The following is a 14,736-nucleotide window of genomic DNA, read 5'->3' on the forward strand; positions in this document are numbered from 1 at the left end:
TGTGGTCACTATGCGACCATAAGGCACAACACAGTAGTGTGGTCACTATGCGACCATAAGGCACAACACAGTAGTGTGGTCTAGATACGACCATAAGGCACAACACAGTAGTGTGGTCTAGATACGACCATAAGGCACAACACAGTAGTGTGGTCACTATGCGACCATAAGGCACAACACAGTAGTGTGGTCTAGATACGACCATAAGGCACAACACAGTAGTGTGGTCTAGATATGACCATAAGGCACAACACAGAGACTACACAGTATTACAGTGGTCGCTGGGCGACCGTGGTAACGGTGCTATTGTCAGATGGCAGCATATTGCAGAGCAAGGCAAGAGCATGGTTGGTTGGCTATGGATTGTGCATTAAGTATTTTGTTGCAGTTCAGAAGCACAACGGTGCATGTGGGACCTTGGGCGTAGCAATGTTAGGAGGTGCTAGGTCAGGGCTCTAGCTCGAGGGTCGGGAGTGGATAGTGGAGGAGGGGGGCAGTATGCTTACCCTGTAGGTGGACGGCAAGGGGTCCTGGCTCTAAGCTCGACTATGCACTCCACCTGGAGCAGCACGGGCAGAGTTTGTGGCCCCTGGCTCCTGATGCTCCAAACAGGCCCTCAACAGGCCTTAGAGTGGCCTTTGCGCTGGCCGCCGGCGTGATCCGCCTGCCGGCGGTTACAGCTGATTTTAGCGAGGCTCAGCCTCGGTTTCAGGCCGCGCTGCGCCCGGCATGCGTGGGTCAGGCGGCGTGTGGGGACAGGGTCAGGCAGGCCCTGTCCGTGCTCCTCGTCGTCTCGTGGTTTCGCCGCTGGGCTGGGGTGCTGGGGGGGCTCCTGCCCTCGCCCCACGGTGTGGAAGAGTGAGTGAGGGGGTAAGCAGGCCTCAACAGGCCTTAGAGTGGCCTTTGCGCTGGCCGCCGGCGTGATCCGCCTGCCGGCGGTTACAGCTGATTTTAGCGAGGCTCAGCCTCGGTTTCAGGCCGCGCTGCGCCCGGCATGCGTGGGTCAGGCGGCGTGTGGGGACAGGGTCAGGCAGGCCCTGTCCGTGCTCCTCGTCGTCTCGTGGTTTCGCCGCTGGGCTGGGGTGCTGGGGGGGCTCCTGCCCTCGCCCCACGGTGTGGAAGAGTGAGTGAGGGGGTAAGCAGGCCTCAACAGGCCTTAGAGTGGCCTTTGCGCTGGCCGCCGGCGTGATCCGCCTGCCGGCGGTTACAGCTGATTTTAGCGAGGCTCAGCCTCGGTTTCAGGCCGCGCTGCGCCCGGCATGCGTGGGTCAGGCGGCGTGTGGGGACAGGGTCAGGCAGGCCCTGTCCGTGCTCCTCGTCGTCTCGTGGTTTCGCCGCTGGGCTGGGGTGCTGGGGGGGCTCCTGCCCTCGCCCCACGGTGTGGAAGAGTGAGTGAGGGGGTAAGCAGGCCTCAACAGGCCTTAGAGTGGCCTTTGCGCTGGCCGCCGGCGTGATCCGCCTGCCGGCGGTTACAGCTGATTTTAGCGAGGCTCAGCCTCGGTTTCAGGCCGCGCTGCGCCCGGCATGCGTGGGTCAGGCGGCGTGTGGGGACAGGGTCAGGCAGGCCCTGTCCGTGCTCCTCGTCGTCTCGTGGTTTCGCCGCTGGGCTGGGGTGCTGGGGGGGCTCCTGCCCTCGCCCCACGGTGTGGAAGAGTATGCCATGGCTACCCCCATACCGCATACCGGGTCTGGGTTCCCTGAATGGGGAAATACCGGGCCATTCCAACCTTGGAGGACCCGGTATTTCCCCATTCAGGGAACCCATTCCCATTCAAGCCCCTATAGGGCTCAATGGGAATGGGGAGGGAGCTAACAACAAGCCCGTTAATATCGGGCCCGTTGTTAGCTCCCTGGTCCTTTAGCGGGTCCCACTAAGGGCGCCTGAAAAAACCAGCCGCCCTTAGCGGGACCCGCTAAAGGACCTCGTAATGCGCGCTAAGAGGTCAATCACAATCTGACTTTCCCGGGCACGCTTTTTCCTTCACCGCCCACACAGGCAGGAAAATAAAATCAGGAAAAATGGCCACTGCCATTGAAGTATTTCAAAAGACGGGAGCCATTTTGGAACATGATTTCCATGCCCAGCATTAACATGGAAAAGTCACTGGGCCTCATTACGAGGTTGGAGGTAGTCATGGCGCTATTAGCGCCATGACTACCTCCAATACCGGTACCAAGTCCACCCTCGTTCAATGGGGACTTACCGGTCTATTCCGACCTTTGCGGGACTGGTAAATCCCCATTGAAAAAAACATTCCCCATTCCCATTTCAGCCCTCATAGTGCTCAATGGGCAGGCGTTAATAACGGTACCGCAAATTGCGGTACCGGCACCGGTGACCTTACCGGTACCGGTAATCCCTTAGCGCCTACCATGTAATGAGGCCCAATGTCTTTACTCCTTGGATTTTAGCACCGCTCTGGGTGCTGGTGGGTGGATTCTTAATGTGGGGCTATGAGCATGGGCTTTCAGAATGGATTGGAGCCAGAGGATTACAGGAGGCTGCCCTAACATGGAACAGGCCCCTCACTAGATTCCCCACTTCCTTCATCTCTGTCAGGGTTCTGCTCCTATAGCCACCTTTTGCACTCGTTCTCTCTGACCTGATGTATAGCCTCTATTTTCACTCTCAGAAAACTGTTCCCTCTGTTAGCTACCATCCTAGAGGTAGCCCTTTTTGTCTTCAAATCTACTACCTTCTCTTCACTGAAATCCCCCTTATCACCTCTCTGAACTACCTCCTTCCCTAGTCATTCACTGGTCTTCATTTACACCTCCTTACTTCCTTCTTCAAGTGGTCACCCAATGTTTCCCTCTCAATAATTTCTGACAACTCCTCCTTTAATTTCTCATTCAAAACTTTCTCTACCCACTCTGCTTCACTTTCCTCTATTTCCTTGTCCTTCCTTTCCTCTAGTTCCTGTTCTTTCCTTGTCCTTCCTTTCCTTGTCTAATCACTACATTCTAGCCCTAGATGTCTACTCTCTTTACCATCTTCTTCACCCTATTGGTCATCTCCTTCGTCCTCTTGGACACCTTGCCTTGAAAAATGCAGGATTTCCAATTCACTGTTATCGCTCTCTCCTACCTCAAACATTTGGGAACCTTCTCTTGTCCACTCCTGTGGGGCTCACTCCTACTGGCCTCTTGGGCCAATCTCCTCCCATTCGCCTTGGCTATCTCCTCGCCAGCCTCTTGGGCAGTGGTGTATTTAGGCTTTTTGCTGCCCTGTGCTCACTTCCCAACTTTAGTGCACCTCTGCCAGACTCTGCACCTTCACCAAATTCCAACCGTTCAGCAGGCTCTGTCCACCTTGGCCAAACTAATACCTTCACCCACATGTTGTCCTCCTATTTGGCTCCACATTAATATAGGGTTGCAGGGATTAGAAAGTTGCTTCCACTCTATTGAGTCAAGCCTATTATCCTCTATGTTATGTTAGTTGAACGAATGTTTTTAGATCTCTACCGCCCTGCCCAAGATTTAGAGAAGGCAGTATGTTCAACATTTGAGTATTTTCTTAAGGGCAATTGTCTTCTTTTGGCTGCATCCAAAAATACTCTTTTAGAGGAAGCAATCAGAACATAAACTGTCTGCCAATTGGGTACAAGTGAGGGAAGGGATGAATGGGGAATGTTGGTTTTAATGGCTAATGGCTAATATCTGGTTTCTCACGAGTTGCCTGCTGTCGCCCCATGAAAAGGAACTGCAAGACTGGTCTATGATATGAATATTCCAGGCAACATAAGTATATTTCTACATGCGGTCATATCAAATGTTAAAGTTTACACATGAAATATGTGTAATGCCTCTTGTTTCTTGAGCTGCTTGTGAACTATTTTGAGGCTACCTTGGTACAGCTCACTTGTCCCAATTGGTCTAAATGATTTCCGGAGCAGCTCCAGCACCTGCATGAGGGGAGCTGAGAGTACCATCATTGCCGGCACTGCAGGAGTGCCAAGCCTTGATTTTCTTGAAGGGGAAAAGGTAGTGATCATTATCCCATGATGAAGTCTCAGTTTTGAGACCCCATCATGCACAAACAGGGCCCTTCCTCACAACGCCCAAAGAACTACTCACCACTACACTGTGAATGGCCAACAAGTCTTAACTTTTTTTCTCATAAGCGCGTGTCAAACTAACAAACTATGGAGGACGGAAATTTAGGAAGGGTAAGGCCAGTCCGTATTTCCCTTAGAGACCTGTTAGGGCTTCTGCAAGCATACATATTTTAGTCTTGAACATGAAATAGATAAGAACCTTGGATAGGTCAAGGACAGTGATTGACCTCTATTAGCCTGTAGCCTCAGCTTCATATTTATATTATGTCCTTGCTGTGGCAGGCACCTGATGAACAGTCATCCCACAAGGTGATCATACACATTTTGTAACATCAGGGTGTATGACCAGTTCTCAATTTAAAGACCCAAGTCCCTTAGTATGTATATAGTTTTCCATATTAAAATACATGTGTTGCTCAATACTATAATACCATTGCAATTCTAGGATGTAAACGTACGTCAGATACTAAAATTAGATTGATACAGCTCTGCATGCACAAGTATATTTCTTCCATAAATATCCCTATACGGCCAGAATCCCAACCCACTGAATACTATAAAGATTCCCAGCGCCCAATAGAGGCCTTGCTTTGTGTTTAGCAGCTTCAGAAACGTTTCTAATCAAGCTACTGATGGAATAGAGGTATCATGGGTGAACGATGGGTATCATCCAAGGAAGGTTGGCAGATCAAACAACATCTGAAGGTCTCGTAATATTCACATCATTCTGGAGGATTCATGTGATGAGGCAGTGAGACATCATTGTTGGAGGAGTGTTATTTGTGTGAGTTAGTCCTGTTCAGTCTCACTGGCCATGAATGCATGCTGATAGAATGTTGGTGTATGTATGATGGACAGATCAGGGGAATGTTGAGTAAGTGGGATGAGTAAGAGTTCCATGAATGTCAGTTGAGGGCCTGAGCTTGATGCGAGAGGATAGCCGATGGGTGTCTCTTGAGCTACTTGATATATGTCTATATCTACCTAGCCATGTACCCTGTTAATACCAGCAAGCAACTGGAGATGTATAAATGTACATATGTGCAATAAAGCAACCTGGACTAACTGCTGTGGCTCCACAGCTGGTCTCTGCGTGGACATTGATCTTCACTCCAGGGTTTTTACGACAAGGAGGTGCTTATATTCTCGAAATGACGATGTGTTTGGGTGCCATTTACGAAATGATAGCCAGTCACCAACCTGTATACGTCCCAGTGCTGTCTCACCCTGGAGCCAACAATGACCTGATGTTTCTTTTATCTATTAGACACAACGTGCTGAGCCTGTCCAAGGGCATCGAAGATGCTGGAGTCATTAAGTGGGACCTGGCGCTCTGTCTCCTGCTGGTCTGGGTCATCTGCTTCTTCTGTATCTGGAAAGGAGTGAAATCTACTGGGAAAGTAAGAAACATGTTTCCTTGTCTACACAGAGTCTCTTGCTTTACATCAGTCGGAGTTATCAGCCCACACTTTTCTTAAAACCACTTAACTGTGGGAGTGGGCGGAGCCTACAATGATTTACTATGGGAATTCAGGACGCACATACTCGTCCTTAGCACTTTGTTCTTTGCTTGGGCCCCCATATGGCCTATTTCACACAACTTTATCAAGTAGCAAGGTGAAAGTGTGCCTTATTCCTGCAAAGGATCACTGCCTATGGATCTGTCTGTTACATCTTATTAGCAAAGCCTGTTGGATAGGCATAAGGTTTATTTTTTTTTTTTAACTAGGAACACACACGCACGTAACAAACATAATTTACTGTCAGACTTACAAAATAGGGGGCCCAAAGGAATAGGTCAGGGAGAGGAAATTTTAATGAACACCCACTGGAGACTGACTGCTGAATCAATGATAGCCTTCCACCACCTCGACCTCACCTACCCCTAAACCTGCACCCCCCCTAATTCTTTGAACTTTGTACTCCTCCAAGTTCTGTACAGTGATCTCTTGTTAGCTAGCTATAATATGTTTGCCCTAGAGAAAAACCTATTTATACATCAACAAAACCTTTATATTTTTGGGTTTAAAGCCCGGTTCCCATTGCTGGTTGTGATTAATGCTGGCATGAGCTGGCCTCGTTTGGCTGTCCAGTTCACACCTCCCGTATGAAGCCACATGTTCCTACTGCATACAATGCCACAGATAGACTGTGGGCCAGCAGTTGGAATTGATGTGTTGTACACTCAAAAGTCAGGCTTGTTCTTTTCAGCGGTACAACCATTGGAATCCTTGTACCTCCTAGATGTCCCCTTTGTTTTTGAAGGGGCGTGACAGCAACATTACTTCTGCCATCCACGACTCCAACTATACATTCACTACGAGCCCGACCCTTCATCTTCTCCCATCAGTTTCCCGCCCACAAAACCTGTAACGGCATATTCCGCAACCCCTCACTAAAAGCCTACTTGATGTCCCATCTCTTACATTGTGTCTGTGCCAGCAACAGTGCCTCCATTGGCGACACCTCCCACGCAGCGGTTCCTTCACACTGGAATGTCAGTGCCATCATTCTGCCCCTTGGCAATTCCAGAAGCTGGTGTTTGGCGTGCAGCTTCGTTCCAGTCCGGCGACAGAGCAATATTTGTGAACATCAGGTTCCTCAGTAATCCAGGTACCTGAAGCGCAAAACTATTTGACTCTTAGGGCCCGATTCATGGAATATTTGCTCGGTTCACAGTGAATTTGCACTGCTGAAAAGTTACTTTGCACTGCCGACACAAACCGGATTCATAAAACTGTGCAAAGTGTATTGTTGCCATGCAAAGTCCGGGCAAAGTCAGTGCATTGTCATTTTTGCAGTACTTGTAAAATATTGCCCTTAGTGTGTACCAACATGTGCGCATAAGCAGCGTGAATTAACCAGTCTTTGCGCAAGGGTTCCTTCACAGAAATAACAATACTGGAAATGCGACTGTGTTGACCTTTGTGCAGACACCTTAGGGTATGCAGCCACCTCCTAACCAATCTTGCTCTAGAGCCCATTGCCATGATTTGTCATCAACTGAGCAAGGAACTGCCCCACTTGCGGGGTTTCAACCACTGCCTCAGCACTTGCCCCATAGCCATGGCTTTCCATGAACTACCTTCTGGACCTCTTCTGGTGTTAGATATAACACATGCAAATGTACAATTAATCTCAGGAAAGTAGAAGCCACTTCCCTCTTCACCCGAGGAATAATACTGCTGTCTCGCTGTGGCCTAAATGTCCAAATGACCGTGTCTTGCCCATAATCTTAAAACTCTGTGCATGGTCACAATTCACTCACCCATGGACAAGGACTCAGCGCTTAAAGATCACTACAGTGATGATTTGCGCAGTATAAAAGCCAAATAATATAACATAATGCTGCTATTGATCAGCGTGTCCTTGTTACTGAACAGCAGCCATTTCAGTCCAGTATGTTATGCATGAGGTCGAATAATAAATCTTTACAACAACCTTCACCAATTCATCATACTTTATCGGGCCCATATATACAAAAAAGTAGCTTTCCAACAATCCATGTACAGGATGTCTAATCATCAGTTCATTTCATTGATGATGTTTTACCTGCCCTTGGAAGCAGCCAATATGGGCCTGTCTTGACTGCGGAGTTATAGAATTCCCTGCACACTCATCTCAACCAAATCTTATTTCCAATGGGCTTTTGTACATGTTAAAAACCTACCTGTTCTAGAGGTGTCGGTTGTGAACCTCTGCTGCAGTTCCCAGAATCATGTTTGATTCACACTAACGGTAATCATTTCAGGGGTTACCATTCTTCGTTGATGAACACGAGCCGTAATCTCCCCTTCGCTCCCTACTCTCATCCTCGGCTCACTTCCTTTCCGCCTCTCGTGCCCCTTGCACGCCCTCTCGTTTGCAGTCTCTTCCTCTCCTCGCTCCCTTACTCTGGAATGCTATTCCTCTCCCTTTCTGCCCTACTTCCACGTATCTCTATTTAAATCCAACCTCTGAACTCCCCTCCTTTCTGAAGAACCACATGCATAGCATTCTATGCCACCACATCTCCCCGTTCTCCTCTCCCCTTACCTCTGTATGACAACCCCACGGCACTCATCCCTCACCCTTTCATCCTAAAATGTAGCACTTCCTCCACTGTTTTCCCTGTAATTTTCATTACATAAATAAATAAAATAATACAATTAAATGTTTTTGCACCTCATCCTGCCTTATTTAGCTGCACAAATAAGTCCCTTACAACTTCTGGCTTCTATTAAAAGTTAATATAAACTGTCCATATTTTAAAATACAATTTAGAGAGCCTAAATGTAAGAGTCAGAACAATGGTGTTTCTATCCTAGTGTCCTCAAAATATGCTTTTTGGGCTACAACTTTTGGTTCTACAGATGCTTTGACTCCTATTACCCCTCACCATTGACTATACTGGCTAGCTCAAATGGGATTGCATTCTAAAACGTGTGACAAACAATGTAAACCAAAATAACAAGGTGGTGACAGCAATGTAGTTGCTTAGGTTGTGCTTGCTTATCAATGTGGAATGTGGCTTGCTCATGTCATTACGTTTTGGGGGAAAAAAGAAAAAGCTGCTTTCACTTTAGATCCATTCATGTCCTACTTAGATGCAGGCTAAGTAGCCTCCCTGCTTCTTTTACTCCCTACCATCATGCCAATCCTTCCACAGAAGAAAGATAGGGGGCCACAGGTGCACGCGCGTGTGTTCCTTTATGCCACCTGCACTGCTCAGGTGATGTTTTCAGATTAGTGGCACGAGCAGTGCCTTCCCACTAAGAGGAACTCTTCTAGAGTGCTGCCAGCTGTGAAGGCAGTCAACATGATTAGGATGCTTCCAAAATGTTACGGTCTTCTTTTTTTTGCCATTTCTTTGTGATAAGGTCCTTCTTGAGATTTAGCCCCATTGTTCGTGTTGCCTTTGGCAGGATTCACGAATGAAGCTCCCCTCTGGCTCCAGAGTGTCTAGGGTAGGCAGGAAGCGAGGGAGGTGCCCGAAACTCCCTGTGCTTAGTCTCCTAGGAGTCCCAAATGCAGTCTGTGGTGATTGGCCGACTGACTGTCCAGCAAGGACAGCCACCCTGCTGGGTGACTGACAGCTAGGCTGGGAACATTAGACCTGCAGAGTTGCACAGGAACAGGAGTCATCTGCTGCATCTTTTCTTCATCTTTAAAAGGAACTGTACAAAGTCTGAGAGAACGTACCTCTTGCTGTAGAGTTGCTTGCATCTTCTACTACTCACAAGTCTAATCAGCTTGTGGCCCTACATTTGATTCTTCTTTTCTCCAAAGACTTCTAAAACATTGTGCAAGGACTTTTCCATTTACCTACCAGAAGTGCATTATAATTTGGTGTGAGTTTTCACTGGAGAGTGAGATGTAATGTGTGTGATGTCACTGGGGCTGTGATGTCACTGCTAGGGAATGTGGAGTGTTGGTGGATGTTTGTAGTGCTGGGTTCCACAGTGGTCAGTTGGACTTCCTAAACTGGGCTGGGTGGATGTCCCAGTGTTTTCCCTACTATACTGCTACTGGAGAATAAACCTACATGTAAACTTACCTTCTGATTCCTCGCATTTGTAGGAGGTGACCGTGTTTGCCTCTCTGGCAATGAGGATAGTTCTAATGCTGGGAATGGGCAGATGGAGCGCTGACTTCCAAGTGAAATCCGCAAGTTTAACCAGTTCTGGACGGCCAGAGGAATTGGCCTGGCGGATCCTGCTAGCTGGGCAGGGCAGGAGCAGCAGGGGTCCACTGTCAGGGTCCAGGAAGTGGGCCCTGCGGGAAGCGGAAGGCTCACCAGGTCGTGTAAGGCATAGCAATCGTCTGATCTGTTGTTGCTCATGGTGTCTGGCGGGTCAGATGGGGGGCTGAGGTGGCCCGCTGTCAGTGGCGGTGGCCTGTCAAGCTGTCTCACATTTGAGGCTGAAGGTGTGCTTGGTACCGGGTCCAGATGCCAGCGCCTGCTGTCAGGGTGGTCCGTGGCAGGCGGAGGAACGGCTGGCTAATGGCAGTCAGCGCTGCAGGAGCTTTGGCAGAGAGTAGCTGCAGCTAATGTGAGTCGGATTGAAGGACAGCCATCATTCTTTGTGTCCCAGGAGTTTCGGCGGAGGGGATCTGTAAATTCTGTCTGCAGTGAGGCTGTGAGAGATTACCACTATGGCGGTTGAGGAGGGGCCATCATATTGTGCAGAGCGGGGCCTTTGCTGGTTCATGAGGACAATTACAATGGTTACCGCGCGGCAAGCGGGGCGTAAACTGTGGGTCGGTGGCATGGGTTTTGCGCGCCTGGACAGAGCTGGGTATGGTGTTTACTTTTTGGTGCCCGCAGACAGTGTGATGACGTTGGTGGGCAGGCAGCCCACGCACCAGCGTGGTGAGATTGAACGTAATCTGGCATCTGAATACAATGTTCTTTTGGAACGTGCCACAAACGTGGAGCATCATGGTGAATTTACCCTGCTGGAAAGCCAGAGAGAGGACTTTTCATGGCAAGGAAGAGGTGCATTGGACCTGCATGGAACAGCTGTGCGGCTGACTATTGGCATCGCGCAACGGCCATGGAGGTAGTTGGGACAGTAGCAGACACATTTGTCTTTATTGCATCTGGGATGACCTACAACAAGGACTTTTGTGGTCAAGCGGGGTGTGCGGGTTGCATTCCGAAACAGAGAAAGAGGAGTGGTCAAGTTCCCAAGGAATGGATGCACCAGCTGGGTGTCTGCGACAGGTGCCACAGTGGGGCGGAAAACTTGAGGGAACTGGATCCCAATTTATGGGGTTCATGCACATGTATGGACTGAAGACTGAGTATGGTAGGTGTCGGGGGAGGCCTGTTATGGTGGTTGTGCATATGTAGTGGCCTCAGGGATAGTGCATGCCATGGGGTTGGGCCTTGGGGCGATGTTAGTAGTGAAGGCCTGTTAATTATCATGCTATTGCTGTTGTGTTCATGTCAGTGGCCTGTTGTTTAGGACATTCCCCTGGGTTTCTGTTTTGGACTCGTGGGTGTGGGGTCCATGGGTGATTATGCGGTGTTGTGACAATGTTTTGTTGCAGGACGGGTCGCATGCTCTTGGGGATACGGGGCCGGCACAGGGACTTTAGCGCCATGTCATTTCTTCTTGCATCTTTTGGACATGTCGGTGTGGGGTTGGCGCAGGGACTTGAGCGCCATGCCGTAAGTGTTAAGGTTGCTCTGGGGTTTTTGGTCATCGTTTGGGGTTCTATCTGTTGTTTTGTGGTGTCTTGTCTGTGTTAGTAGGGGTAATTCTGGAGTGGCCGGGTGGGCTCTGGGGTTTGTAGTGGGGTTTTAGTGGTGTGCAGTCATGCTGTTGTAGGTTGTGTTGCTCCACATATTTATTTTAGAGTTAGTTACTTAAGGGGCAGTTAGGTGCTGTCTAGTTGTTTGGGGGGCAGTGAAGTGCAGTCTAGTTGCACTGGTGGCAGTGAGGTGCTGTCTAGATATTTGGGGGCAGTGAGGTGCTGTCTAGATATTTGGGGGCAGTGAGGTGCTGTCTAGTTACTTTATGCTGTCTAGATTTTGTTTTGGGGCAGTGAGATGCTGTCTAGTTACTTTATGCTGTCTAGATTTTGTTTTGGGGGCAGTGAGGTGCTGTCTAGTGGTTTTAGGGGGGCAGTGAGGTGCTGTCTAGTTGTACTGGTGGCAGTGAGGTGCTGTCTAGTTGTTTTAGGGTGGCAGTGAGGTGCTGTCTAGATTTTGTTTTGGGGCAGTGAGGTGCTGTCTAGATTTTGTTTTGGGGGCAGTGAGGTGCTGTCTAGATTTTGTTTTGGGGCAGTGAGGTACTGTCTAGTTACTTTATGCTGTCTAGATTTTGTTGGGTGCTAGTTAGTTTGGGTTTTAGGGATATTTTCTAGCTGGTGTGGGTTTGGTTATTTATAGTGCTTTTCTGGGGTATATCTGTGGCACGTTGGTTCGCGTTCCCATTTTCTCTCGAGCTGGTGCGTTGTGGGTTTATCTCTGGGGTGGCTAGGCTGTTAATTTTGAGGCATTTAGGTTGCTGTTAAGGTATTGAAGACAGGGAGGTATGTTGTAATTGGTTTTTAGGGTGTTCCATCGTGTGGTGTTTATGGTTTCTTCCTTTGGTTTTTAGGGTGTTCCATCTTGCAGTGTTTATGGTATTCTTCCTTTTGAGGTTGCTGTTGTTAAGCTATTGAAGAGAGGGAGGTGTGTTATAATTTGGTGTGAGTGTTCACTGGTGAGTGAGATGTGATCTGTGTGATGTCACTGGGGCTGTGATGTCACTGCTAGGGAATGTGGAGTGTTGGTGGATGTTTGTAGTGCTGGGTTCCACGGTGGTCAGTTGGACTTCCTAAGCTGGGCTGGGTGGATGTCCCAGTGTTTTCTCTACTATACTACTACTGGAGAATAAACCTACATGTAAACTTACCTTCTGGTTCCTGGCATTTGTAGGAGGTGACCTTGTTTACATCAAAGTGTTCCATCCTATATAAGACTTTTTCCCATTGACTTTGCCCTAGCCTATTGTACTGAATGAATCTTCTTGGGGGGGATCCAAAAGTATTTGCCTGCTTAAGAATATTTGTGATCTCTTGTATGTTCTAAATAACCTTGTCCTTTGACTTATTACTATATGATCTTAAATACAACAGTGATATATTAATGTCCCCAGCACTGTAGCAATTGTAGTCACCCGAGGGTGTAGGTAGTGCCTATGGGCCATCCCAAAATGGATGATTTAGAGATGTTAAGAGTGTATATTTCATGAAGTGTATTTGAGTGTTACTATTATATTGCTCCCTTCTGAAGAAGGCTCATTCTAACTGACTGATAAATAAATTAATAATTGCTTATTCAAGAAACCTTGAGTGTAAGAGTTTATTTGAATACTTGTAACTGTAAATCTCTGTGTAACTCCACTACAGCTCACATTGACCCCTCTTGAGATAAGCCTGGCTGCTCGACACGCTACCAAAACTGCGTAGTACAAGCTTATACCAAAGGTTGGGTTTCCTATACCTGTAGTCAGAGTTGTTTATAGTGTTCCCAGAGGGTACTGCATACAAACTTTGCCTAACACATACAACCCACTAACCAAAACCTCAAATTTCTGCATACTTAATTCACGCAAAAACCCACACAACCACCTCTCTCACAGCAAACCGCACAGAGTTCACCACACCACAAAAACAATCAACAAATAGATTGTAACAACAGCACGCAAGGACTCGCTTTTATCCTATATGCACACCCAAGCTCAGCGCACAGTGAAAACCGAACTGAAGCTGCCAACAGTACACCACCTTTCACTTTCCTATGCCCTCTTCACCCACCCCACCTGCACCTGGAGACCAACTCCGTTGGTGACGGTGCGCTATATAAATACCTTTAACATCAACATTAACCTTCCTGGTATTCAGTAGTGAACATATTGATTGCAAACACAACTCCAGGTGTATGGCTACCAAAGGTTTACATTGTGGCAGTCCTTTCCATACTAAACCCTCGAGAATATCATGATCTTTATTTCTTGGCCCATCGACTACTTCTTTACCATAAGGGAGCGAGGGCAGTACTTTTTTCTTATAGCTGATAGAGGCATCTCTCTCTCTCTCTCTCTCTCTCTCTCTCTCTCTCTCTCTCTCTCTCTCTCTCTCTCTCTCTCTCTCTCTCTCTCTCTCTCTCTCTCTCTCTCTCTCTCTCTCTCTCTCTCTCTCTCTCTCTCTCTCTCTCTCTCTCTCTCTCTCTCTCTCTCTCTCTCTCTCTCTCTCTCTCTCTCTCTCTCTCTCTCTCTCTCTCTCTCTCTCTCTCTCTCTCTCTCCCCCCTCCTCCCCCCCCCCCCCCCCCCCCTCCCAATACCCCCCCCACCCCAGACTGCTTTTCAATGCACTGTGCCACCAGAAACTCTGTCTCATCGTCTCTCTGCCTACAGGTTCGCACAGGCTCATTTGAGAATAAAATGTATAGGAGATCAAAGCTGCAGGTAGTAAAATGTAGTGGCCCCCTTCTGGCAATGGCCTCGTGTGCTATTCGCCTAGCACTTCATTGGATGTTAAATTTAGACATACAGACCCCCCTCTTTGATCCTTGTTAAAAATACATGGCTATGTGTAGTCACAGTTAACATTATTCTAATGTTGTGATGATATTTGCTTTTTATAATGTGAATATTCTAGCGAGATATCAATATTCATGATGAGCTGCAGTGTAAAATGTAGGCCTGGGCTCTTCCTGATGCCAGGCATGACTCTACCCAAATGTTTACCCATGTTTCCACTTCAGCAGGCAAGTCCCGGCGCCTGCAGCTGGGCCCCGGCTCCCACATGCTAGTGTACATTATAAATGGGTTTGGCGACACTTCCAAGAAACAGTTTGAACTCAAACGGTCTCTCTGTTTTTTTTTACAGACATATTTTAGTGTGAGCACAACTCCTATAGCCTTTAGGAACGCCCTCTCACATTCTCACCCCTTGCCATCTTGATGGTCGAGTAAAAACGTTGCTTTGCCAGAAGGTTCTGTATGCCCCTGACCCTAAAATGGAACCAAAGTGAGAATGGTGCCGGAACATATATGTGTCTAATAGGCGGGGATGGTGGGGGGGGGGGGGGGGGGTGAGCTTCACACCTGTAGCAGCTAACCCATGGAACGCCCTCCCCCTAGTTCCGAGAGCCGAGAACTCCTACTGGCCCTTCTGCAAGGCCCCAGAGACCTGGCTA

At 48.3% G+C, this 14,736-nt stretch overlaps 1 protein-coding gene across 2 annotated transcripts in view; it reads left to right on the forward strand.

Moving 5' to 3' along the window:
• SLC6A6 (solute carrier family 6 member 6) overlaps positions 1–14,736 on the forward strand; it is a 466,708-nt gene that overhangs the window by 264,866 nt on the left and 187,106 nt on the right. For both annotated transcript variants that reach the window (XR_011301897.1, XM_069643408.1), the window contains exon 6: positions 5,329–5,461. Coding sequence is in view for 1 of the 2 variants with exons in the window: in XM_069643408.1 (XP_069499509.1) it covers positions 5,329–5,461 (133 nt within the window). In the remaining variant the exon portion in view is untranslated. The remainder of the gene's footprint in view (positions 1–5,328; positions 5,462–14,736) is intronic.

Source organism: Ambystoma mexicanum, chromosome 2p (genome assembly GCF_040938575.1).
Source record: "Ambystoma mexicanum isolate Mex_15411 chromosome 2p, UKY_AmexF1_1, whole genome shotgun sequence".
NCBI classification, from domain to species: domain Eukaryota; kingdom Metazoa; phylum Chordata; class Amphibia; order Caudata; family Ambystomatidae; genus Ambystoma; species Ambystoma mexicanum.